This window comes from Panthera onca, chromosome B3, assembly GCF_046562875.1.
Source record: "Panthera onca isolate mPanOnc1 chromosome B3, mPanOnc1 haplotype 2, whole genome shotgun sequence".
Classification (NCBI taxonomy): domain Eukaryota; kingdom Metazoa; phylum Chordata; class Mammalia; order Carnivora; family Felidae; genus Panthera; species Panthera onca.
The window spans coordinates 102,293,252-102,317,237 of NC_138344.1; the positions used below are offsets into that span (position 1 = coordinate 102,293,252).

Genomic DNA, 23,986 nt, shown 5'->3' on the forward strand with positions numbered 1-23,986 from the left:
TAATTATTACCACACATTTTTATTTCATAGTATATTTGAGTTGTAGATGGCAAAATAATTAAGTATGTGATTTAAACAACTGTAACCTGCTTAGATTTGTACATCAGGTTAGATCTGAAATACTACTTGAAAGAGCAGAGGTTTTGTGTTTAATTTGTATTATGCTGACTAAAGTTTTTGTTTTTTCTATCCCCCCCCCCCCCCCGCCCCCACTTAGGTTTTATAGGATCACATTAACAAAAGCACCATGGAGTTTTATGAATCAACATATTTTATTGTCCTTATTCCTTCAGTAGTTATTACAGTAATTTTCCTCTTCTTCTGGCTTTTCATGAAAGAAACATTATATGATGAAGTTCTTGCAAAACAGAAAAGAGAACAAAAGCTTATTCCTACCAAAACCGATAAAAAGAAGGCAGAAAAGAAAAAGAATAAAAAGAAAGAAATCCAGAATGGGAACCTCCATGAATCTGATTCTGAGAGTGTACCCCGGGACTTTAAATTATCTGATGCCTTGGCTGTAGAAGATGAGCAAGTTGTACCTGTTCCACTGAATGTAGTTGAAACTTCAAGTAGTGTCAGAGAAAGAAAGAAGAAGGAAAAGAAACACAAGCCTGTACTAGAAGAACAGGTCACCAAAGAAAGTGATGTGTCAAAGATTCCAGGCAAAAAAGTAGAACCTGTGCCAGTTACTAAACAGCCCACCCCCCCTTCTGAAGCAGCTGCCTCAAAGAAGAAACCAGGGCAGAAGAAGTCTAAAAATGGAAGCGGTATTATAATCTATTCAACTTTATTGTATGATTGTATTTGTTTTAATGACTTTAGAGCTTGAAATTTAGATACTTTGTTAGGTGTGTATACAAAATGTTAAAAATATGGAGTCTGAAACCAAGAACATTGTCATTTTCACTGTGTGTTTGCTTTCATTAACATTAAATGCTGATAAAATTATTGATCATAAAACAGCATTTAAAACTAAACTTTATATTAGAAATATGGAAAAGAAACTTAATGGAAATATATAAAATTCAACTGTTTTACTGGAACTAGTAAGGACCTATAAATATCAGCAGTTAGAAACTTCTGTTTTCTAATTAGTGTGATAGGAATTAAAGATGAAAAGATAGATACCGTTTTTGTCTTTAATTTTGCAAATGTTTTTCATACAGCTATTTTATACTAGGCATTATACTAGGTAATAGGGCTGCAGTGATAAAACTAGTGCGTTTTCAAACTGTCGACATGAACATAAATAATTATTGTAAAATGTTTAATATAATGATTTTGATATGTCTAAACCAGTGTAGGAGTTCTAAGTGGATCACTTAGAGGATGTAATGCCTAAAATTAACCTTAGAGGTTACGTAAGTACTAGCTGGTTTTTGGGTGGCTGGGAAGGGTGGGATAGGATATTCTAGGTAGAGGGGTTAACAGATGTAATGGAAAGCCCATGAGAAATGGTGTCATGACGTGTGAAACTACAAACAGTTTTTATGAAAGGACTTGTGTTTACCATTAAGTTGTTTGTGTGTCTTGTGGAGTGTTGAATTCGTTATATTGGATTTTAAATATTTGTTTGCCAGCTATGATCAAGGCATGATGCTAGAGAAATCAGAGTAAGCACTTCTATTTTAGTGGGGGAGAAGGACATGTAAGCCAGTAATGAAATGTGACTTACATAAGAGATGTTTGAAGTATACAAGAAATGCAGATGCCTAAACAACTACTACTTATGGGGATCAGAGGTAAAGAGCTTTACAGAGGAGACGGTGCCTGAGGTCTTCCAGGCACTGAATCACTTCAAGCAGCTTAGTGGGTCTCATTCTATACTGTCAGAATGTCACTTAGATAGAGATAGGAGTACAGTGTATTTTTGAACCATGAAATAGGAGGTTGGGAGTGGTAGGACACAAAGATGAAAAGACATGTAGAGGCTAGATCATGATGGTTTTTGTACACAGCGTTAAGGAGCTGGGGTGTTATAGTTTAGCCATTGTTGAAAATTTTTCAAGCCGGTCAGTTTATATGGTCTGGTCATATTTATATTTTAGAAAGATGTCTTTGGCAGAACTTGGGGAGGACAAGTTTTATGGAGTAGTATTTAATATAGATAATCTAGTTATGAGATTATTGTTTTCCAAAGTTAAATTGGAGGACTGAACTGTGGTAGTGACAGAAGAATTAGAAAGTAGATTAAAGGGGCACCTGGTTGGCTCTCAGTTGGTAGAACATCCTACTCTTGATCTCAAGGTCGTGGGTTCAAGCCCCACATTGGACCGGGAGCCTACTTAAAAAAAAGTAGATTAAAGAGGTCTATAAAGTAAAAACAACATGACTAATCTTATTGAATGAGGTATGGCAGATAAAGGAGAAGGCAGAATCAAGACTGATTATCCAAGTTTTAAGTTTCTCAGGGTTGGCATACTAAAATCTTGGAGCCAAATCTGGCCTGCTTTCTGTTTTTTATGGTCCATGAGCCAAGAATAGTTTTTATGTTTTCAGTGATTCGAAAAAAGTCCAAAGAAGAATCATATTTTGTTAAATGTGGAAATTACATGAAATGCAAACCTGTTTGTCTAGAAATGAAGTTTTTTTGAATGCAGCCATACTCATCCATTAACGTATGTGTATGGCTGGCTTTCATACTGCAACAGCAGATGAATAGTTTTAATTCTTTTTAAAATTTAATTTATTCATTTATTTTGAGAGAGAGAGTGGGGGGGAGGGAGAGTGAGAGAGGGAGTGAATCTCAAGCAAACTCCATGCTCAGCGCAGAGCCCAACGAGGGGCTCAATCCCATGAACTGTGAGATCATGACCTGAGCCAAAATCAAGAGTTGGATACTTAACTGACTTGAGCCACCCAGGCGCCTCAAATAGTTTTGATAGAGTCTGTATGGATATGCAGACATATTTAATGTTTGGGCCTTTACAGAAAAAGTTTGCCAATCCCTGATTGGTAGGTGGTTGGTAGCACTAAGATAGGGAATATTAAGAGTGGATGTATATGGAGAGGAGAATGCTTTCAGGTTGTGTTTCAGGTTCCTATGGGGGGCCACTTACATAAAGAGCAATTTAGGATGCAATAGGATATGTAAGTGCAGATGCATAAGGCTAGAATATAGACTTGGAAGCTGTAAGCATGAAAATAGTTGTTGAAGTCACGGGTATAGATAAGCACATCCAAGGGAATTGTTTAAATTAAAGGTACTACCCTGAAGAATACCAGCATATGAGGTATTCTGTAGGAACAGTTTACAAAAGAATTTGCAAAGGAATATTTCAAGTGTAAGAAAAGAATTGTGGGAGCTGATAGAGAATTTTTGGGAGCTGATAGAGAATTTTTGGGAGGTGATAGAGAGTTTTAAATTTTACTTTATTGTGGCAAAATATACAATAACATTTACCATTTTACCATTTTTAAGTGTATAGTTCTGTGGCATTAAGTACGTTTACATTCTTATGCAACCATCATCACTAGTCATCTCAGGAATTTTTCATCTTCCCCAATAGAAACTCTGTACCCATTAAACAGTAATTCCCCATTTCCCTCCCTCCCCCCCCCCCCCCCCCCCCCCCCCCAGCCCCTGGTAACAACCATTCTACTTTGTTTCTGTGAATTTGACTAGTCTGGGTACTTTATATAAGTGAAATCATACAATATTTGTCCTTTCATGATCTTATTTTACTTAGCCTAATGAAGACAGAATTTTAAGGAGGTAGAGATCAGTAGTATGAAATGCTAAATAGAAGTCAAAGAAGAAATAAAGGATATTGGTAGAGTATGGCATTTGGGATGCTAGCTTGCTCTGTAAAATCCTTTCATGGATAATGGAAGAGATAAAAATCAGGTTGCAATTGACAAATGATTGGTAAAAGAAGTACAGATCATTCTTTTGTTAATATAAGAAGAAATGGGTGTGGGAGGCTGGGAATTACAGTGGTGGGAAGGATTTTCTTTTTTAAGATGGTAGGGATTTGAGCATGCCCATAGGCTGAGTAGGATTAAGAGTGGCTGAGAAATGGGATATAAAAGAAGCAACAAGTATTTTTAGAAGTCTTGATGAAATTAAAGACAGGTGTAACAGAGTAAGAAAGCTGGAATAATACTATTAGAGAGTTTAAAATTTTGAAGGTAAAGCATTCTGGGAATTATTTACCAGTAATTGAATCTTCTGGTGTGTTCATTGTTTGCTATGATGACTTTTCATTTATTTTCAATAAAGATGATCAGGATAAAAAGGTGGAAACTCTTATGGCACCTTCAAAAAAGCAAGAGTCATTACCCCTCCATCAAGAGACTAAACAAGAAAGTGGATCAGGAAAGAAGAAAGTTTCTTCAAGGAAGCAAAAGACAGAAAACGGTGAAATGTGTAGATAATGTGTTTTATAAATACTAATTCCAGAGAAGTACACTTAGGACAAGGATCTTAGAACTCACATGCTCTTCACTTCTCTGCTTAATGTGTACTATAACAATGTTAATGCTAAAAGAAGTCCAGGGATCTCTTGAGTCTTGTGGTTTCATAGTGTTTTGACAGATGGCCAGGGTATATGTTTGTGATGAAGAAGTTTATCTGAAATTTAAAAAGGACAAAGCATTTATTAAATGGTCTCAATGGAGTTTTGAAAATAATGTAAATAACATATAAACTATAGAAGAAAAGTATTCCTGAAACATTTGTACTTTTTTTTTTTAATATGAAATTTATTGTCAAATTGGTTTCCATACAACACCCAGTGCTCATTCCAACAAGGAAACATTTGTACTTTGAAATATCACTTAAAGATTATGCTTGAGGACATTGTCTAGATATATCATTACCCTATATTCCCAATTATTTCCTAAACATTGTTTGCATGTATATGTGGGAAGCATCCCATTAAGAGTGATGGAGCAGTTTGTATATGTTCAGAATTGTCCAGGGAAAACCTCTGTGAAACGTGTGTAGATTAAATGGTGATATTCAAATAATATTGGACAGTGGTATCAACTAGTGCTGGAAAATATTAAAATTAGAAAGAGAAAAGATGAAATTGTATTACTTGCACGAAAATTATGATGTATCAAGCAACTAGGTACAGAAAAATATTACCCACAAATATTTCATAAGATTAAATATTTATTATAAATTAAAATAAATTTTTTTAATGTTTATTTTTGAGAGAGAGACAGTGTGAGCCAGGGAGGGGCAGAGAGAGAGAGAGAGAGAGAGGGAGGGAGAGAGAGAGAATGAATCCAAAACAGGCTCCAGGCTCTGAGCTGTCAGCAAAGAGCCTGATGCGGAGCTTGAACTCAGGAACTGTGAGATCATGACCTGAGCTGAAGTCGGATGCTTAACCCACTGAGCCACCCAGGCGCCCCATATTATAAAAAAAAACAAAAAACAAAACGAACAAAACACACTCTTCTTGCCCAAAAGCTTTTTTAAAAAGGTAGGAAGATAGATTTCCATATGTGTGCAGAAGTTTTTATCTTTAGCCAGCAGACATCAGACTTTAATGTTCAAACTCTTAAAGTTCTTCCTGTTAAAAGTAGGAACAAAGTGTAAGGAGGCTTCCTTCCTCCACTTTTAATGTTGTTCTGCAAATTTTAGCCAGTTCAGTAAGATGTGCCATGGAAATTACAGGCATAACTTTTAGAAATGAGACAATATCTGCAAGGAACAATGACTGATTTTTGTACCTAGAAAGTGGAAGGAACTCCGTTAAAAACTTATCATTTGCAGTAAGAATTCGGCAAAGTACAAACATAAATAAAGATTAGTAGTTTTCCTTGGGCACTAATTAAATGTGAATGGATTTTTTAGTTAAAACAGGAAGACAATGAGAACTAACGAAAATATAAAGGATATAGAAGAAGTTTTCAGATAGTGTTAGAAAGGAGATACGCTACACACTTTCAGATAACTTAAATGATTTACTGTAGAATAATATTGAATTGCTACTGCTTAATTAGAAGTGTGTTTTTACTTTATGTTAAATGATAAAATAGGAATTTAAAGCCAAATTGACTTGGTGTTAGATATTTGAAAATAACTGCATTTCTCATTGAACTTAAATGTGTGTACATGTTATTTAATTACTCTGCTGTAAAACCCTGAGTAATTCTAATTTTGTTGAACTTAAATTGCAGTCTTGGTAGATGAACCCCTTATTCATGCAACTGCTTATATTCCTTTGATGGATAATGCCGATTCAAATCCAGTGCTGGATAAGAGAGATGCTATTGATCTAATTAAACCTGACCAAGTAGAAGGAATCCAGAAAGCGGGGGCTAAAAAATTGAAGACTGAAACTGATAAAGGTAATATGCAGCATGTAACAATTTGTATTGAAGAAACACGTTTTTGAGTTCTGATGGAGTTGAGTAAATTTTCTCATAGAAACAATGAATGGTAAAAGAATTATAGAATCTTTGTAATAAAAGGTTTATTGGTAATTTTCTAGTCCAACCTGCTAAGTTTTATGGGGCCAGACCCTTGAATTTGACTTGCCCAAGATTTCACAGCTATTTTGCTGTCTGATGATTTTTTCTCTTATGCTATGGTCTCTTGTGAAGTTTCTGTGCTAATTCACAACCACCATTCATTATTATTTTACTTTTTTAATACACTTTTTTTTTTTTTAAAGAATAATAGTAGCTTCACAGCAAAATTGAGTGGAAAGAACAGAGAATTCCCATACCTTGCTCTCACGCACACACATAACTGACTTTTTAAACTTATGATGTTGCTGAACTATTAAAGCCTTGGGCTTCTCTGGGTCTAATGCTTGGCAGTTGGTTTTTAAGGAAAGGAAGTTTGTGCTTTATGTAAGAGCCCCCGAGGAAATTGAGTGAGTCAGGGGATGCTTGATGCGTGGATTTTTTTAAATGTCAGGATTGTTTGTATATATTTGGTATTTGTAAAATCATATTTCCTTTTTTAAAAATTTTGTTTCCTTTTTATAATTATTTTCATGCTTATTTTATCATCTGTAAGGTTTGATTTGTATATCATGATTATTAAGTTTAAATGAGAATATTTGTGAACATACTTGGTACAGATACTAGCATACTAGACATTGGAATGATTTTTTTTTAAGTGAGGGCATACTGGCACTTTAGTATTCTGTAGTTTGATTAAATTTTAGTTAATATAATTGTTCCATAGTATATTAAAGATGATAAACACTTTTTCTCTCTTGACTGGAGCATTTTTTAGTTGTCTGACCTGAAATATAAATCTGTTTTCTCTTGCTGTTGACTTTCTGGGTCAAGAATTCTTGATGCTTACCTTTGCTGAAGTTATTACTTGTGTCTCTTAAATGCCAATTCTTTTCTTTTTTTTTTTTTTTTAAGAAAATGCTGAAGTGAAATTTAAAGATTTTCTTCTGTCCTTGAAGACTATGATGTTTTCTGAGGATGAGGCCCTTTGTGTTGTAGACCTGCTAAAGGAGAAGTCTGGTGTGATACAGGATGCTTTGAAGAAGGTAAGCATGTTTTTTAGTATGGGCATGTTTGGGAACAGTGATGAGAAGTTCACCAAATAAGACTTTTGCTAGAGTAATAAATTCATATTCCCATCATTCATACTCCAAAGCACATAGTCACATTTAAAAGTTCTGGAATGGCTTCAGAAGTTATTTTGTATATCTATACTAATCAGTACACTTATTTAGTCAGGTGTCTGACAAAAGTGAAGTGCTTATAAGTAAGATGATTTATAGGGCTTTAAAGTCATTTGACACTTAACACCGTACCTTGCTTTGCTCTGTTCTGAAGGGAAGGTAAGGCGATTTCTGGATAGAATATATGGAATGCTTTTGTGACTGAAGATAGCACACTTCAGAGAACTTGGGAATCTTTGCTCTTTTGTGTGTGTGTGTGTGTGTGTGTATGAAGTATCATCCTTCTAAAATAAGTGATTTGGATGGTAGAACCGCTGCTATGATGGACTAAAACTTGTAAACAAAAAACAAACAAAAAAAAAGCAATCCATGGAGTTAATACTTAATTTCTCATGGGTCAGGCTCACTATATTATCATGTATACTATGTCATACTGGAAAGGTGACAAGTTTTCAAATGTTATTTGTGTGAGGTAAGATGACACGGTATCTGATGTTCAATATTAGATGTGGACTTCACTATTCTTATTCTCAGCGCGCGCGCGCGCGCACGCACGCACACACACACACACACACACACACACACCCACCCACCCACCCACCCCCACCCCTCATTTAAAACAATGAGTGGCTTTCATTTTTTTTTCGTTAAAGAGCACGCGAGTCCAGGCTATCTCCCTCACCTGATTACCTTTAGTAGTCTCCTATTTGTTGTTTCTGTATCATTTCCCCATATAAAGCTAATCTGAATTCCCAGTCTAAATTGTTCTCTCTGCTATTCTTTCTCATAACCATCTGGGCTTTTTTTGTCATAGCATTTATCGTAGCATATTAAGTCTGCTATACCTCCAAGTATCTATTGACAGTGAGTTTTACAAGTCTGGCATTTTACAGTGTAGTATGCTTGTTGGACGGTCTCCATGTGGTGCCAACAATGGCTCAGTGTAAGCAAGGTGTTCCAGGGTAATCAGGGTGAGTGTTGTAACTGTGTGACTTTGGATATAATATCTGATTATTCTGTTGCAAGAAACTTTCTTGAAATACTTGACTGAAGAATTTGTCCTTTGATTTATTTTAATCGGCTAAGTATATCTATCTTAAAGGGTTTCTTAGTTATTTGTGGGGATAAGGGAAAAGCCTTCAGCTGAAGTTTTTGTGTTATACCCAGTGTTTGAAATTACTGCTTTTTAAAATTGAAAATAATTGCTTTTAGTGTTCTCTTCTAAGGATGTTGGTAGTGACTTAAGGGGGCAAGAGTAGTTATTTTATTGTCTGAGATAGCTTTGAACTCTAGAGACTGGGGGGTAAATCAGCCTCCCCGTGTTTTAGTTGTTTTAGGCAGGCCAAGGAAAAAGTTGGGGACTGTTAAAGGTAGTGTTTTGAAATAGACTATTTTGCAGCTTCACTTTTTTTCCCTATCTTTGGAACTTTTTGTTCCAAAATCTAATTATTCTGTGTTTCTCGTAGAGTGGTTCTGTTCTCATCTCCAGGGACACAGTGTCTTTGTAGGTCCCCAGTATTTGCAAAGGTAAATTTAGTTTCTCCCTTTTCCTGTCATAGGAACTGTCTTGGTCAGACCTTTTAATAGATATCAAGTTTCCAGGTATAAGTAAATCCCCACCCCTAATACTGCTCCAGAGGAAGGGGGAAGATAAATGCAGGATCACCAGCATAGGATGGAAATGGAGGAGTTAGAGGACCTGCTGGCCAGTTAGATGAGGTAGCTAAAGAAGAGTCTAGAATGAATGCTTGTTTTTGCTCTTGAGTAACTTGGTAAATTGTGGTGACAATGCTATTTATGAACACTTTGCAGAGGAGGAGAGAGTAGAGGATTGTGAAAAATTTTGTGTAGTTGTTTTAGGCATCCTCTGAATCATTGAAGTAGATATATTCATTTCACAGTTGAATATGTATTTCTCTGGAGTTGAAAAAAAGATCATAATGGGTGTGATTTAGGAAAATACTCCACTATCAGCAATACACATGGTGGATGTGTGCTAGACTAGAGAGAATGTGGGGAGTGCTAAGAAAATTCAAGAGTGAACCCTGAGAAACGCCAACATTTAAAGGGCAAGGAAAGCCACCGCAAAGGATACTGAAGAGGAGTAGGAGGAGAAGCAACACCAGGGAGACAGTGGAATCACAGACACTTAGGGATGGTAGAGAGTTCACCAGTGAGGGGAAAAGTCAACAGTGACATGCTTTAGAGAGATGAAGGATGATAAGGACTGAAAAATTGGATTTGATATCATCAGTGAAAGTTTGATTGAAGTACTAGACTGTAGATAATCAAATGAATAGGAAAGGGGACAGTGTCCACCCTGAATACCTTAGATGGGAAAGGGAAAACAGTAAAAGCTAGAGGGCTTGCAGAGTTGAAGAGATGTCATGTGTTGTATGTGTGCCTGTGCGTGTGTGTGTGCACGTGTGTGCGCATGTGCCTTATGTTTAAGCTGCAGGATACTTGTGTTTTATATTAGAGTTAATATCCTGGGTTCTAGAGTCAGATTTCCTGGATTCATATCTGAGTTCTGCCACATTGATATTTGTTTGGCCTTAAGTTACATAACCCCAGTGTCTCACTTTCCTCTTCTCCCAAGTGGGAATGATAATCAGGTTTTGAATATTAAATGAAATAATACATAGTAGGCGCTTAGAGTTCTTAGCATACAGTAATTGCTCAAAAATGGTAACGGTTAATGCATTAGTAAGAAAATATTTGATTTGATTATTTTAGTCAGTCATTCTTGGTGTTGACCTTTAAATGTATTTGCCTCAATTATGTGATTTTTCAACTTTAAATTGTTAACTCTTCTGACTCTATGCTATATAATAGGAGGTTTGCCTACTTAAAATTTTTTCCTACCCCTTCTCCTTTTTCCCGTTCAACTTTTGTTGGGGATAGCATTTGTTTGTCAGATACTTAAAACATTTAATGTTTACTTTGTGACTATAATTTTCATGTTTTAGTCGCAATTCTGCAGGTTAATGGTGGGTTCAAAGCTTGATAACAGTTCTTTTGCCATGGTGTCTGTATTTGTCTCTTGGTTGGCTGAATTTATTTTTCCTGGAATTTCTTCAGGAAAGGCTCATAGAAACTATTATTTCCCAGGTTGTGGCAAGTTAAAATGCTTTTTTGTTGTCATTATAGATGAATGATAATTTGATGGGGTATGATATTTCTGGGTTTCACTTTCTTTCCTTGAGAATTTTCCTACTTGCTTTACCATTCTTTACTCAGCTGGATAGAGGTCTGAGAACACACTGAATTTTGTATTCTTTTCATGTATTTTTGTCAGATTACTCTCACAATAAAAACATCTTTTGGGCAACCCACCCAGATGTTTATTTTTTGAACTTTTCCAGTGTCTACCCTACCGTACAAACATCAAGGGATTCATTTTCTTTTAAGTTCAGCAGGAAATTTAATATGGTTTTGGCCTTGACTCCTGTGTCCTCTATATTTCTTAGGATAAAGCATATCTTTTCAGCCATGAGATTTATCCCTTAAAATAATTGAAATAATGGGTATCAAGTAAGCATATACTAAATCTTTGCCTATTGTCTTTGTGTTTCATATTTTAATCCTAAGAGAAAAGCTTTTGGTTTATTTCTACTTCTTTTTTTTTTTTTTTTTTTTCACTTCTCTCCATCCTAGACTCTGTCTCTTAATATATTTCAGCAGCCTGTCTCTTTTTGTTTTCTACTTCTAATTGGATTGTATTTCTGAGATAGTGTTACTTTTACTTCCAGTTTGGGTTTTGCTGGCTCATACTTCATCTCATTCTGTGGTCTTTTCTTTGAGCTTTTCTTGTGAACTTTATTCTTTACTCTTGATTTCCAGAAATGACTACTATAAGATTTTTAAAACTCATAGTGATTTTTTTTTATCACAATTTTTGTCTGCTTTTTGACAATCTTTTTTGGTGATTTTTCTTCACTTGTCATTTGTTTTTTGTGTTTTCTTTTTTCATGTATCTTGCATAGACTTTTTTGTCTTTAAAAAAAATTTTTTTTAAGTAATTACTTTGAGAGAGACAGAGACAGGACGAGCAGGGGAGGGGTGGGGGGGGGAGGGAGGGAGGGCGGGAATCCCAAGCAGGCTCCTTGCTGCCAGTGCAGAGCCAGACATGGGGCTCGAACTCCTTGAAACTATGAGATCGTGACCTGAGCCAACCAAGAGTCGGATGCTCAACTGACTGAGCCACCCAGGTGCCCCGACTCTGTTTTCTTTTTGATCTGTACTCCTCTTTTAGTGAGGGTGTTCCTCTTGGATAAACTCTGTGCCTGGAGATTGACAATGAAGGACCAATGCTAAGTGCTGTTCTTTTCAGGCTGTATGTGAAAATAAGTTCTTTTAGCCTTTCTGTCTTACAGATAAAAGACGTCACTACAGAGTATGACTATGAAGAATTTCTCCCCACTCTGCCTCACTAGCTGCTTCCTTTGAGTAAAGTTTGTATGATTTCTTCTTCATTCTCACTTCCTTTGCTTCTTGAGCTCTCCTTCCAAGAAGATTTCTACCTTCTGTCTTTGTTCCTGATGTCAAATGGAAGATAATTGGTTTTTCCATATGCTGGTTGATTGCAGAGAACTAGGCACCAGGGCACTTCTGTAGTCTTGAGTATATTTTGACAGGGTTGTGGAGCACCTGTGTTTGATCTCCATACTTTTGGCAGTCTTTTCTGATGTTATGCTTTGACATTACAGGTGATTGTTTCATTTTGGTTGTTTGTATTTTGGTTTCATATTCCTCTTTTGATCTTTTAGGAGGAGAAGGGAGAGATTGCAATCTTGACTCTGGGTTTAAAACTATAGAGTCCTATAACTCTTTGTAAAAAATTTATTTCTTGGTTGATATGTATCCTATTGTATGCCTCAGAATATAGAATGATAAAGTGAATCATGAATCATGAATGATATTTCACTGACCAGGATTTGGCAGTCATTCTACTTTATACGTAATTGTGAACTCTGCATTGGCCCAAGAACATTTGATATTAGATGCTTCATTTTCATTAGCTCATGTTAACTATTACTAATTCTGTATTGATTTCTCTACTGTAGTCAAGTAAAGGAGAATTGACCGCACTTGTACATCAGCTTCAAGAAAAAGATAAGTTACTTGCTGCTGTGAAGGAAGATGCTGTTGCTATGAAGGATAGGTGTAAGCAGTTAACTCAGGTGAGGACATTTTTATATTTAAGGGATATATGTTCTGAATCAGAAGCAGTAAAGGACTTCAGAAACCATGTATAATTACAGATTTAATTATTTGTGTAGTAAATTTATACCCAGTTAAAGTCCATTTCTTATACAGTTGTGGTGGTGGTGTCTCACTTTGTCATGTTGTTTAAGCCTGTGGTTGAATTATGAATTTAAAGTAACAGTGCTTCTAGATACATTAATTTAAAATGACAGAAACATTTGCACACTGGGGGCATGTTTCATTTGGATCTGACTTAGAATTAGTCTCTAAGGAAGCACAGAACTAACTAGGTGTGATCTTGTTTAAATCCAGTAGGATAAGTGTAAAACTTATACCGATAATTTATTTATAAAGGTTTTTGTGATAAATATTGGTAACTTTTAATCAGTGAAATTCTTTAAACCCCAGAATTTTACTCCAGAAGGGGGGGAAATCTTTAAAAAATTGTGTTAAATAATATAGATTTCCAGTTATAAATCAGTTCTGGGGATGTAATGTACAGCAGTATAACTATAGTTAGTAATAATATGTTGTATATTTGAAAGTTGCTAGAAAGTATATCTTAAAAGTTCTTATGAGAAAAAAAATTATAACTATAGTGGTGATGGTGTTAACTAGACTTAATGCGGTGATCATTTTGCAATGCGTACAAATCCCAAACCATGTTGTATACCTGAAACTTTCATAAAGTTCTATGTCAATTATATCTCAAAAAGAAATTATATAGACTGAGAACATAATTGAAATTCTATAGAAAATGTGGTTTTATTCTTCCTGAGGTGCTTGTTTCTCCTTTTAGGAATTCAGTACGGTACATGAGGTTTGTATTACTCACAAAACTGCTTGATGACATTAGGATGGCCTCATTTGAATATAAAGCCTTTTAGGTGAATTTGAACTAAAAAAAGTTAATGGAAACACTTGGTCAGATTAAGATTAATCAAAGTTGTTACTAAAATAAGCATGTTTCTTTAAGATTAGAAACCTTAGTATAGTTTTATGTGACTATGGTTTTTGGACTATAATTTAAAAATTAAAAAGCTATCCACTTTGTGGTAATTCATTAAGCTATACACGTAAGATATATATGCTTTCTTCCTAAGCAGTATAACACCTTGCAGATGTATGTGAACTCTTAAGGGCAGCCATTAAGACATAAAAGTTTTAAATTTTGTCAGTTTCTTAGAGGAGGGTGTATAAATTGATCATTCTTGCAAATAATTTAAAGTTGGTTGGCTCTTGGGGTGCTTGGGTGGCTCAGTCAGTTGAGTGTCTGGCCTTGGTTCAGGTCATGATCTCTCAGTTTGTGAGTTTGAGCCCCACATCGGTCTTGGCTGCTGTCAGTGCAGAGCCTGCTTCGGATCCTCTTTCCCTGCCGCCCACTCCCCCCCCCCCCCCCATCACCCACGTGAACTCGCTGTCTAAAATAAATAAAACAAAGAGTTGGTTGGCTCTCTTTTACTTTGATGATTAATATTTGTTCTGGGAGTTCATGATAGTTGCAACGTAAAATGAAATCACCCTTTTGATTTGACTTGGGAAGACAATAAAACTTTGAGTTCTGATTTTTTACTTTCCCTTATTCCAAGCTTCCATTTTGTTGTAAGCATGTCTTCCTTATCTTTTCTCTTAGGAAAGAGACTTCTTCTTTTCCTCTGCTAGATTTTTTTTTTAAGCCTCTTTCTAAACCCTAAAAGAGAGCTAGTACCTGTGAATAATAGAGAATTAACTCTTTTGCTTTATTTATTTTTTTTTTTTAATATTTTTTTTTTTTTCAACATTTTTTATTTATTTTTGGGACAGAGAGAGACAGAGCATGAACGGGGGAGGGGCAGAGAGAGAGGGAGACACAGAATCGGAAACAGGCTCCAGGCTCCGAGCCATCAGCCCAGAGCCTGACGCGGGGCTCGAACTCACGGACCGTGAGATCGTGACCTGGCTGAAGTCGGACGCTTAACCGACTGCGCCACCCAGGCACCCCAACTCTTTTGCTTTAAAACATCTCTTCCAATAAATAAATAAATAGGTAGAAAGAAAGAACGAATGAACGAGCTATTCTTTCTTCTAATCAAGTTAGAATGTAGAATTTATTCTAGGTTCAGCTCTTTAGCTCTTAGACCAGAAAGTGCATCTGGAATAAGAGTAAACAGAACAGCAAAGTGGTTGTGAAGGAATTGGTGTAAAGGTAGAGGCAGGTAAATGCAGAAGACAATTTCTTTTTTTTTTTTTTCTTTTTTTAATGTTTATTTTTGAGAGACAGAGTGTGAGTGGGGGAGGGACAGAGAGAGAGGGAGACACAGAATCTGAAGCAGGCTCCAGGCTAGGAGCTTGTCAGCACAGAACCTGATGCAGGGCTTGAACCCACATACGGTGAGATCATGACTTGAGCTGAAGTTGGATGCTCAATGTCCCTGACAAATTCTATTTTAAACCTTTGATCTTAGGGGTACCTCATCTTGATTTCAGCTCAGGTCATGTTCCCAGGGTCATGGTATAGAGTGCCACATGAGGCTCTGCACACAGCAATGAGCCTGCTTGAGATTCCCTCTTTTGCTCTCTCCCCCTCCCCCTCCCCCCTGGCCCTTTTCCCTGTTTGCGCGTGCTCTATCTCTTAAAAAAACCAAAAAACACAAAAAAACTGATCTTAAGCATGTAGTTACTTCAAAATTCATCATTGTTTTATTGACATCATTTTGCTGATGCTAAAAATGTCTTTATTATAAATTATGGTACTTTTTTAATAAAATGTTTTCATAATTTTTTTTCTGGTTTATTCTAGGAAATGATGTCAGAGAAAGAAAGAAGCAATGTGGTTATAGCAAGGATGAAAGATCGGATTGGAACGTTAGAAAAGGAACATAACGTATTTCAAAACAAAATGCATGTCAGTTATCAAGAGACTCAGCAGATGCAGATGAAGGTATATTTTTACTTTTTGAAAACAAAATGAAATTTTGCATTCATTTAACTAGGAAACTTTAAATGCCTAATATGTGCAAGGCAGCGTGCTGGGCTATGGTATTATAGCTAGTTAAACTGGCTCCCTGCGTGTAAGTAAGCACCTTTTCTAGGTGCAGATGAGGAAGAAGCTGGAAGGTGACATGTAAATATACTCCATTACAATATTGTAGTCCCCCCTCCTTATTCCTTTTCACTTTCTGTGGTTTCAGTTACCTGTGGTCAACTGAAGTCTGGAAGCAGATGATCCTCCTTCTGACATAGTGTCAGAAGGTCAGTAGTAGCCTAATACTATGTCATAATGCCTATGTCATTTATCTCTCTTCTCATCATGTAGGCATTTTATCATTTCACATCATCACAAGAAGGGTGAATTCAGTATAATAGGATATTTTGAGAGGGAGAGGAACACCTTCATGTAACTTTTAATATAGTATATTATTAAAGTTCTGTTTTTAGTTGTTAATCTCATAACTGTGCCTGATTTATAAATTAGTGATATGTGTGTGTAAGGAAAAACATAGGATACCTAGGGTTTAGTATTCTGCAGTTTCAGGCATCTATTGGGGGTCTTGAAGGTAGGTATTCCCTGTGGATGGGGGGATTACTGTAGAGGTAACCAGTGGGCGCTTTGGAACCATTGGGATGAAAGGTGGGGAAGAGAGAGGTTATAGAGCAGACTTGTTAGAAATGATATGTAAACTGTATTGAATGTTTTGAAACAATCAGGCATTATTAGAGAGTGAAGAAATCGGCACTGGGTTATTACTTGGTGTGATTCCTTAGTTCTGTCCTTAGAGGTGATGGGTCCATGGGTCTGTAAAGGGGTCCAGGATGGAACCTTTTAATGCGTGCTACTCAGGTGTTTCTGATAGAAATTGCCCAGTGATAACGGTTTTTGAGAAATGCAGTAGCAGTTGTGTTTGGAAATCAGTACTAGAATGAGGAGAAGATCTAGAGATATAAATAGAGACCCTATCTTAAAGGGACTTGTATACTGAAAGACTGGGGAGCCGCTAAAGGAGTTTAAGCAATTCAACAGTGTGATTTTATTAGCAGGTTTTTTTTAAGTTTGTTTATTTTGAAAGGGAGGAAAGTACATGAGCAGGGGGAGGGGCAGAGAGAGAGAGAGAGAGAGAGAGAGAATCCCAAACAGGCTCTGCACTGTCAGCACAGAGCCCGACTTGAACCTGTAACTCACAGATCATGACCTGAGCTGAAATCAAGAGTTGGATGCTTAACTAACTGAGCCGCCCAGGAGCCTCAAGTATTTTTAACTATTACTCTGGTAGAAGTGTGGAGAGTGGAATAAGGAATAATTGGAAGGCTTTTGCAGGAATCCAAGTCAGAGAACAAGGGCCTGAAATCAGATGTTGACAGTGAGAGGTTGAGTTTGAGTGATAACAGAAGAGTTAGTAGATGGGGCTTGGTGATGGAATAGAGAGAGCAAGAGAAAAATTATAATGAAGGATGACTCCTAAGGTTTTTGCCTAAGTGACTTAATCTCTTGTTACTTTCACCTGTCTTCTTTCAACATGACACAAGGTTCAGTTCTTACTGTCTTTTCCATATATTGATCATTTTCATGATTCCAGTTAGCCTGGACCCATGGTTGGTTGGTTGGTTTTCTTTCTCTCTCTCTTTTTAAGATTGAAATACCACTTTTACTATTGATAAAGAGGCTATTGAAGAACATGGTTTGGGTCTGCTTGTCTGGTGATCTAATAATATTTCCCCTAATTGAACTCTCTGAACCAATGATTTTTTTAATTATTTCCATTACTAGTTGATGCTTCAAATGTGGAAGCTCTTGTGATCACCTTAAATTTAACATATGTCTAGAATCAAACTCTTGTTTTTGATCAAGTTGTTTTTATTTTCTAATATTTGAGGCATCATTATCCTTATGCTTGAATCCTTTGACTTCTCTCTCTTGTCCAGTTCATAGTTTGTTCTGAAATCTTAAAGATAATTTATTTCTAGGTACTCTTGCATTCAGTTCTTAGCTATTACCTTAGTTTATTGTTTCATACTAGTATCATTATAGCCCCTTTTTAATAGGTCTCTCATTTCCATTTTAACATGTAATATCAGGTTTTTGTTTGTAAGATACTATTCTAATCACATTGCTAGTCTGCTGAAAATTTTAAAATTAATCTTTACTGTTATCTAAGTCCCAGTGTTTTCCATGGAAATAAACTAATAGCAAAAAAGTAGTGAATGAATCTGTGGTCCGGTTCTTACCCTGTCCACTGCTGTCTGCTTTCATTTGGTCCAATCCTCTCTCTTTCCAAACCCCAGCCATTTGAGATCTTCTTTCCCACTAATAAATAGTTCTTCTTATTGAAGAACTGATTTTCCTACTCTCAAGGGATCTTTTCTGTTTCTTAATTCCTACTTCCTAGTCATTGGAAATTAGTCAAGTACTTATAGCACCGTCTTTTATTGAGGATGGAAGGTGATTTCTCATTTTTCTTTCCTTCTCTCTCTCTCTCTTTTTTTTTTTTAATTTAATTGCATTTAGAAGCCAAGATATAGGTTCCATATGAAAAGTTCTCTGAAAAATAGAAACATATACTTTAATTTCTCTTAACTGAATAGGTTTACTTAAAATTATTAAGATTATTTCACATTCTAAAATAAGGCATATCCCTATGGGAATATAAGACTCAGTGTTCTTTATCTTTTGGTCCTGTAGTTGTGAAATAAGAGGCCATAATATTTTAGTAGATTTTTGAGTGATAAATTTGCCATCTATTTGGTTATAGCTCAATTTGTAACTTAATATAAATATGTTGAACATATTTTCAGTTTTTATTTTGATTACTTTTGATTACTAAGTAAATACTGAATAAACTTTTGATTACTAAAATCTTTCATTACAAATACTGCTAACCTCAAATTGATATAGGTTTAAGATAGAGTTAATTCTATATGAGTCTTTTGGGTAGGAACAAAATTCAGTGTCTTATTTCTCAAACATCTCTACATGTATTTATTTTACATTTCCAGTATAAGAGCAGCAAGCATCTACTTGCATTCTTGGATGTTGTGGCAGCTTGTATTGACTTTGCATTCATCACTATCAAAATATAATTCTTCCCTTAAACTTCTTTATATTTATTTGAGAAGGATGGTTCAGACTTCATTCTATTGATGCTTTTTACATTCTCATCATAATAAAGTTTCTTTTAAAAGTTAGCTTTGGCAGTTATTGTTTCTAAATCTTATGTTTGTAAAATAATTTTAGTTCCAGCAGGTTCGTGAGCAGATGGAGGCGGAGATAGCTCACTTGAAGCAGGAAAATGGCATATTGAGAGATGCTGTCAGCAACACTACAAACCAACTAGAGAGCAAGTATGTTTCCAAATGCTTTATTTTTAATTGAATGGCAGAATATTTTCATTAAATGGCAGATATTTTCTTGAGCCATCAAAATGTGTTTGATAGTAATTGGTTAGATTTCTGTATTTTACATGTTTTTAAAATGAATTAATTTTCACAATTTTTTTTTGCTATGTGAAGAACTTCTTCAGCTAAACTATGTGGTAAATACAATGCTGGCGCAATGGAACATTGTCTACAAATTTGAGACTGCATTTATAAGTTTTAAAACATCTATCCCCGTTAACAGTAGTTCTCAAACTTTATTATTCTGAAGAGCATCTGACATGTTTGTCAAAAAAGCATATTCTTGAGTCCTACCTCTAAAAGATTATGATTCACTGGCTCTGAGGTAGAGCCCAGGAGTCTGCATATTAAGGCACATTCCTTGTGATAGTGATGAAATTGACTCTGGGCCACACTTTGAAAACCTGTATCTTGGAGAAGACTAGTAGCATGCTTACAAGAATAAGCACTCCGACTGATTTTAATAGATTTTCAGAACACCAGTTTGAAGGTGACAATGTTGACTTATGTTCATGAGTATGTGGTCATCCATTTCTTTTGATTATTTTATGGTGATTTTGGAATCTGTGTAATTGTTACCAGAGTGATTCAGAGATGATACTCAACCAAACTTCATTATTAGTAGTTGCTTACAACTTTTCTGTTTCAGTTGGCTATAAGTGGAATTACTAACTCAGAAAGACTAATAGAAAATATGTTTTGTTTGTTCTTTTTATGTGTTTGTAATAATAGAAGGTTCCTAATCCAGTTACTGTTTTCAGGCAGTCTGCTGAACTAAATAAACTACGCCAGGATTACGCTAGGTTGGTGAATGAGCTAACTGAGAAAACAGGAAAGCTCCAGCAGGAGGAAGTCCAAAAGAAGAATGCTGAGCAAGCAGTTACTCAGTTGAAGGTGACATATTCCCACCTTTATTTATCACTTCATAAATAATGTAGACGTTAAACTTAGGGACCTAAATATAAATATGTACGTAGGTTTGAGAAACGTAGGTTGAGTCTTAAAAGTCTAAGCACTCTGCCTGTATAGAAGCTTGTGCATTAATGAAAGAATTGAATATAGGCTTGAGTTTCAGGTTGTAGACTGTCTGAAGATAAGAAAAATGAAATTTGCTGATTGACAGATACAAGCCGACTTTCTTCTTGTATATAGAAGTTAGGTTCATAAGGGTGAGGCAAAAACCATGTAGTTAAAATTACCTTCAATATCACTTATCCATAACTTGGACTTTTCAATAAGTTCAGTAAAAACTATTTTTCTTCTAGTATTGGAATGGATGATTTTCCTTTGCTTTAGCACAAGACCAGGAAATGCTCCAGTAGCTTTCACTTGAGCCATACTACATAGTAATTCATAGTAATTCAGCTGAGTCAGTTTCTTTAGATATCAGAATGGTACTTAGTATCATGAGAAGGTCATGCTGAGATGTGATACATGGGGTTGCTCAGGCTACAGAGGAATAGATTTGTTCCTTTTGTATCTTATAGTGTATGTACATTGAATAGAATGATGAGAAGTGTCCTTTCTTCCTTTGGGGGGAGGATTTGTTGAACATATAGTTCAATTTGTGTAAAGTCAAATGTATTAGATTCTTAGGTCTTGGGTAGAATTCTTCCTGATAGCAGTTCCAGAGTAGGAGGGGTTAAGAGGACTTTGACAATAAATGAAGGTGGAAAATAGTGCAGTTTTTATTTTTTTGAAGTTTTCAAAAAAACAGAAGTCCCTGTGGGGGATTGATAAAATTGTCCTTTCTTTTATTTAAAATTTGTCTTGCTGGTGTGTTTGCTGCTGGAACTTAGGAATATGGAAGTTCTGTATGGATATGGATAAGCATATAGATGATGCTGAAGGTTATAGTCATCATTGAACTCTTGTGCTGTACCTCAAAATAGGAATTTTAGGTACCTACTGAGATTTACCAGTAAAGATACCATCCTGTCTTTTGATAGCCAGTTGGCTGAAGAAGTAAAATTGGATAGCTAAATGGATCAGATCTATACATAGTAGGAGTTATAGTTATCTATCCGTATTCAGTTTCTGTAAATGCTGCATATTGGAGGATAGAATGGCTGTGGCTGATAATATCTTTGCAGAAGTCTGGGCATATCTGCTTGTTTTAGTAATGTAGGAGATGATTTGTTGGAATAGGTGGTTTTATGACAGGACTAAAGATAGAGGATGCTTTGTTTTTTTAATTTGAAGGTTTGTGATTGTGCTGACTTACCCTTTTTTCAGGTTCAACTACAAGAAGCTGAGAGAAGGTGGGAAGAAGTCCAGAGTTATATCAGGAAGAGAACGGCAGAGCATGAGGCAGCACAACAAGGTAAGGTGAAAAGGTATTCATGTAAATTTAGTATATAGTCCTGCTTAAAATCTTCTTCCCTCTGTATATGAAGAAAGAATAATCTGACCTTTTTGTTTAGGCCAATAAAAATAGCTTTTATACTTTCAGAGTACCTTTATTTCTTTAAGAGTTCTTAGAGTTTTAAAATAAACTCTACTAGCTTTATCTTGAAACATTGAGTTGCAGATAAAATTATGGTTTCTAAGGTAATAGTAACCTAGCTGTGCGTTTCCTATCTGAATTTATTCCCTTTGGTTCCTTGATTACTTCTTTATTTTTCCTTTGTAAGGGAGGACTCACTTCCTTTATGGTGGGGGGAAAAAAGCATTACCATTCCAAATAATTGACTTAAAACAGTCTACTTAAATGTTAACTTTCATTACTTATTTATTTTTTTTAAGTTTATTTATTCTGAAGAGAGAGAGAAAGAGAAAGCAGGGGAGGGGGGCAGAGAGAGAGGAAGGGAATCCCAAGCAGGCTCTGTGATGGCTGCACAGAGCCCGACGTGGGGCCCCGTCTCATAAGACGTGAGATCATGTCCTGAGCCAAAATCAAGAGTCAGATGCCTAACCGACTGTGCCACCTATGTGCCCCTCATTACTTATTCTTAATTTGATGAATCCATCTGGGAGGTAATGGAACTTGTATTATATGTATTATTCGTCTCTATTACTCCTTTTCTCCCACAAAAGAGGCAGTGAGCTAGTTAAATACAGTTCTAAGCAATAGGGTAGGTCATATGGACTTTTAGCTTTTTAGACCTTTGGTTTCCTCTGATTCCATATACCTGGCATCCCTCCACCTCCCTATTTCCCTTTGGCTCAAAATAAATATACCCACGCTATTTAGAGGACTTTTTCTTTATATATAAAATTTATGTTTATGTTAAGATACATTAGCTTACTTTTATTTATTTTTATTTTTTTAATATAATTTATTGTCAAATTGGTTTCCTTACAACACCCAGTGCTCATTCCAACAAGTGCCCTCCTCAGTGCCCATCACCCACTTTCCCCTCTCCCCCACTGCCCATCAACCCTCTGTTCTGTGTTTAAGAGTCTCTTATGGTTTGCCTCCCTCCCTCTCTGTAACTTTTTTTCCCCTTTCCCTTCCCCCATGGTTTTAAGTTTCTCAAGATCCACATATGAGTGAAAACATATGTTATCTTTCTCTGACTGGCTTATTTCACTCAGCATAATACCCTCCAGTTCCATCCACATTGCTGCAAATGGCAGGATTTCATTCTTTCTCATTGCCAAGTAGTAGTATTCCATTGTATGTATAAACCACATCTTCTTTATCTATTCATCAGTTGAAGGACATTTAGGCTCTTTCCATAATTTGGCTATTATTGAAAGCGCTGATATAAATACTGGGGTACATGTGCTCCTATGCATCAACACTTTTGTACCCCTTGGGTAAATTCCTAGCAGTATTAGCTTACTTTTACAATTACGTTTCATCAGTGAAGCACACATGAATTTTGATAAGAATTGTAGCTATAAACTATGTATCTCTCTATAAACTATGTATGTCACTGTAAACAGTAAAGCTTCACTCTGACTAGAAGCAGTCACTTTTGCTTTTAGTATTTTCTGTCACTTTTGCTTTTAGTATTTTCTGTCATATTTCTAAATAAGCATATTATTTGTACTTACACTGTTATCTCTTAATAGGCATCTGTTGACTTTGTATTACAGGAAATGAGGACTTAACACTCCCACACCATTGCTCCCACCTTCCCAACATTCTACCAGTAATGGCTATGCATTCTTTTTGATTACATCAGCATTCACTCTTTGCATCATTAGGACTTTGTGACTCAATCCTGAGCCAAGATAAACATTAAAACTGCAATTCTTCTCATAAACAATATTAATTTCCTAGAGCTTATTATTGCTTTATGTTTTTAACTTGTTTGATCCTCATTTTCTTATTTAAAATTTTACCTGTGGTTATACTTCTCTTACCATCTTCCCTCTTCCACCTTCACAACATATGAAGTACTGGAGAATGTTTTCAGTTTTTTGGGGGATATCCCTCTGGAGTCCTCTGTCTTCCCGTTCCAGTACTTGTTGTTTTCTAGGTTGGCTCCATGACTGTCTTCCTGAGACTGCCTATTGTTTGAATACTCTGTCACCGCCATCTTTCTTGCTTTCCTCTCTCATTCAATAGCATATCTTTTAATAGCATAAGAGTATGCCTTTAAGTACATTTGTTGAGGCTTTGCATATCTGAAAATGTTTTTATTCTTTCTACCTTCATGCTTGATTGGTAGTTTGGATGTAGAGTTCTAGGTTATAAATAATTTTCCCCCACAGAAATGTGAAGGCATTCAGTGTTTTAACTTTTACTATTGCTGGTAAAGAAATATTGTGCTCTTTCGAGTTCTAATCCTGAAATGACCATTATATGTTTAATTATCAAGAGTTCTTTTTTGAGTTGTGTTTCATTC

General features: G+C 35.8%; 1 protein-coding gene and 1 long non-coding RNA gene across 9 annotated transcripts in view; one reads left to right on the plus strand and one right to left on the minus strand.

Moving 5' to 3' along the window:
- Window positions 1-23,986, plus strand: part of KTN1 (kinectin 1) — a 107,808-nt gene that overhangs the window by 34,621 nt on the left and 49,201 nt on the right. For all 8 annotated transcript variants that reach the window (XM_060619896.3, XM_060619897.3, XM_060619902.3 and 5 more), the window contains exons 2-10: window positions 218-770; window positions 4,226-4,363; window positions 6,136-6,306; window positions 7,342-7,472; window positions 12,677-12,793; window positions 15,598-15,738; window positions 19,027-19,133; window positions 19,949-20,081; window positions 21,423-21,510. In XM_060619896.3, the coding sequence (XP_060475879.2) occupies window positions 248-770; window positions 4,226-4,363; window positions 6,136-6,306; window positions 7,342-7,472; window positions 12,677-12,793; window positions 15,598-15,738; window positions 19,027-19,133; window positions 19,949-20,081; window positions 21,423-21,510 (1,549 nt within the window). In that variant the 5' untranslated portion in view covers window positions 218-247. The remainder of the gene's footprint in view (window positions 1-217; window positions 771-4,225; window positions 4,364-6,135; window positions 6,307-7,341; window positions 7,473-12,676; window positions 12,794-15,597; window positions 15,739-19,026; window positions 19,134-19,948; window positions 20,082-21,422; window positions 21,511-23,986) is intronic.
- Window positions 4,370-23,463, minus strand: LOC132669889 (uncharacterized). The gene is made up of 2 exons (XR_009606254.3): window positions 23,190-23,463; window positions 4,370-4,576 (listed from the first exon to the last, which is right to left on the minus strand). It is a non-coding gene; the product is annotated as an uncharacterized LOC132669889 (long non-coding RNA).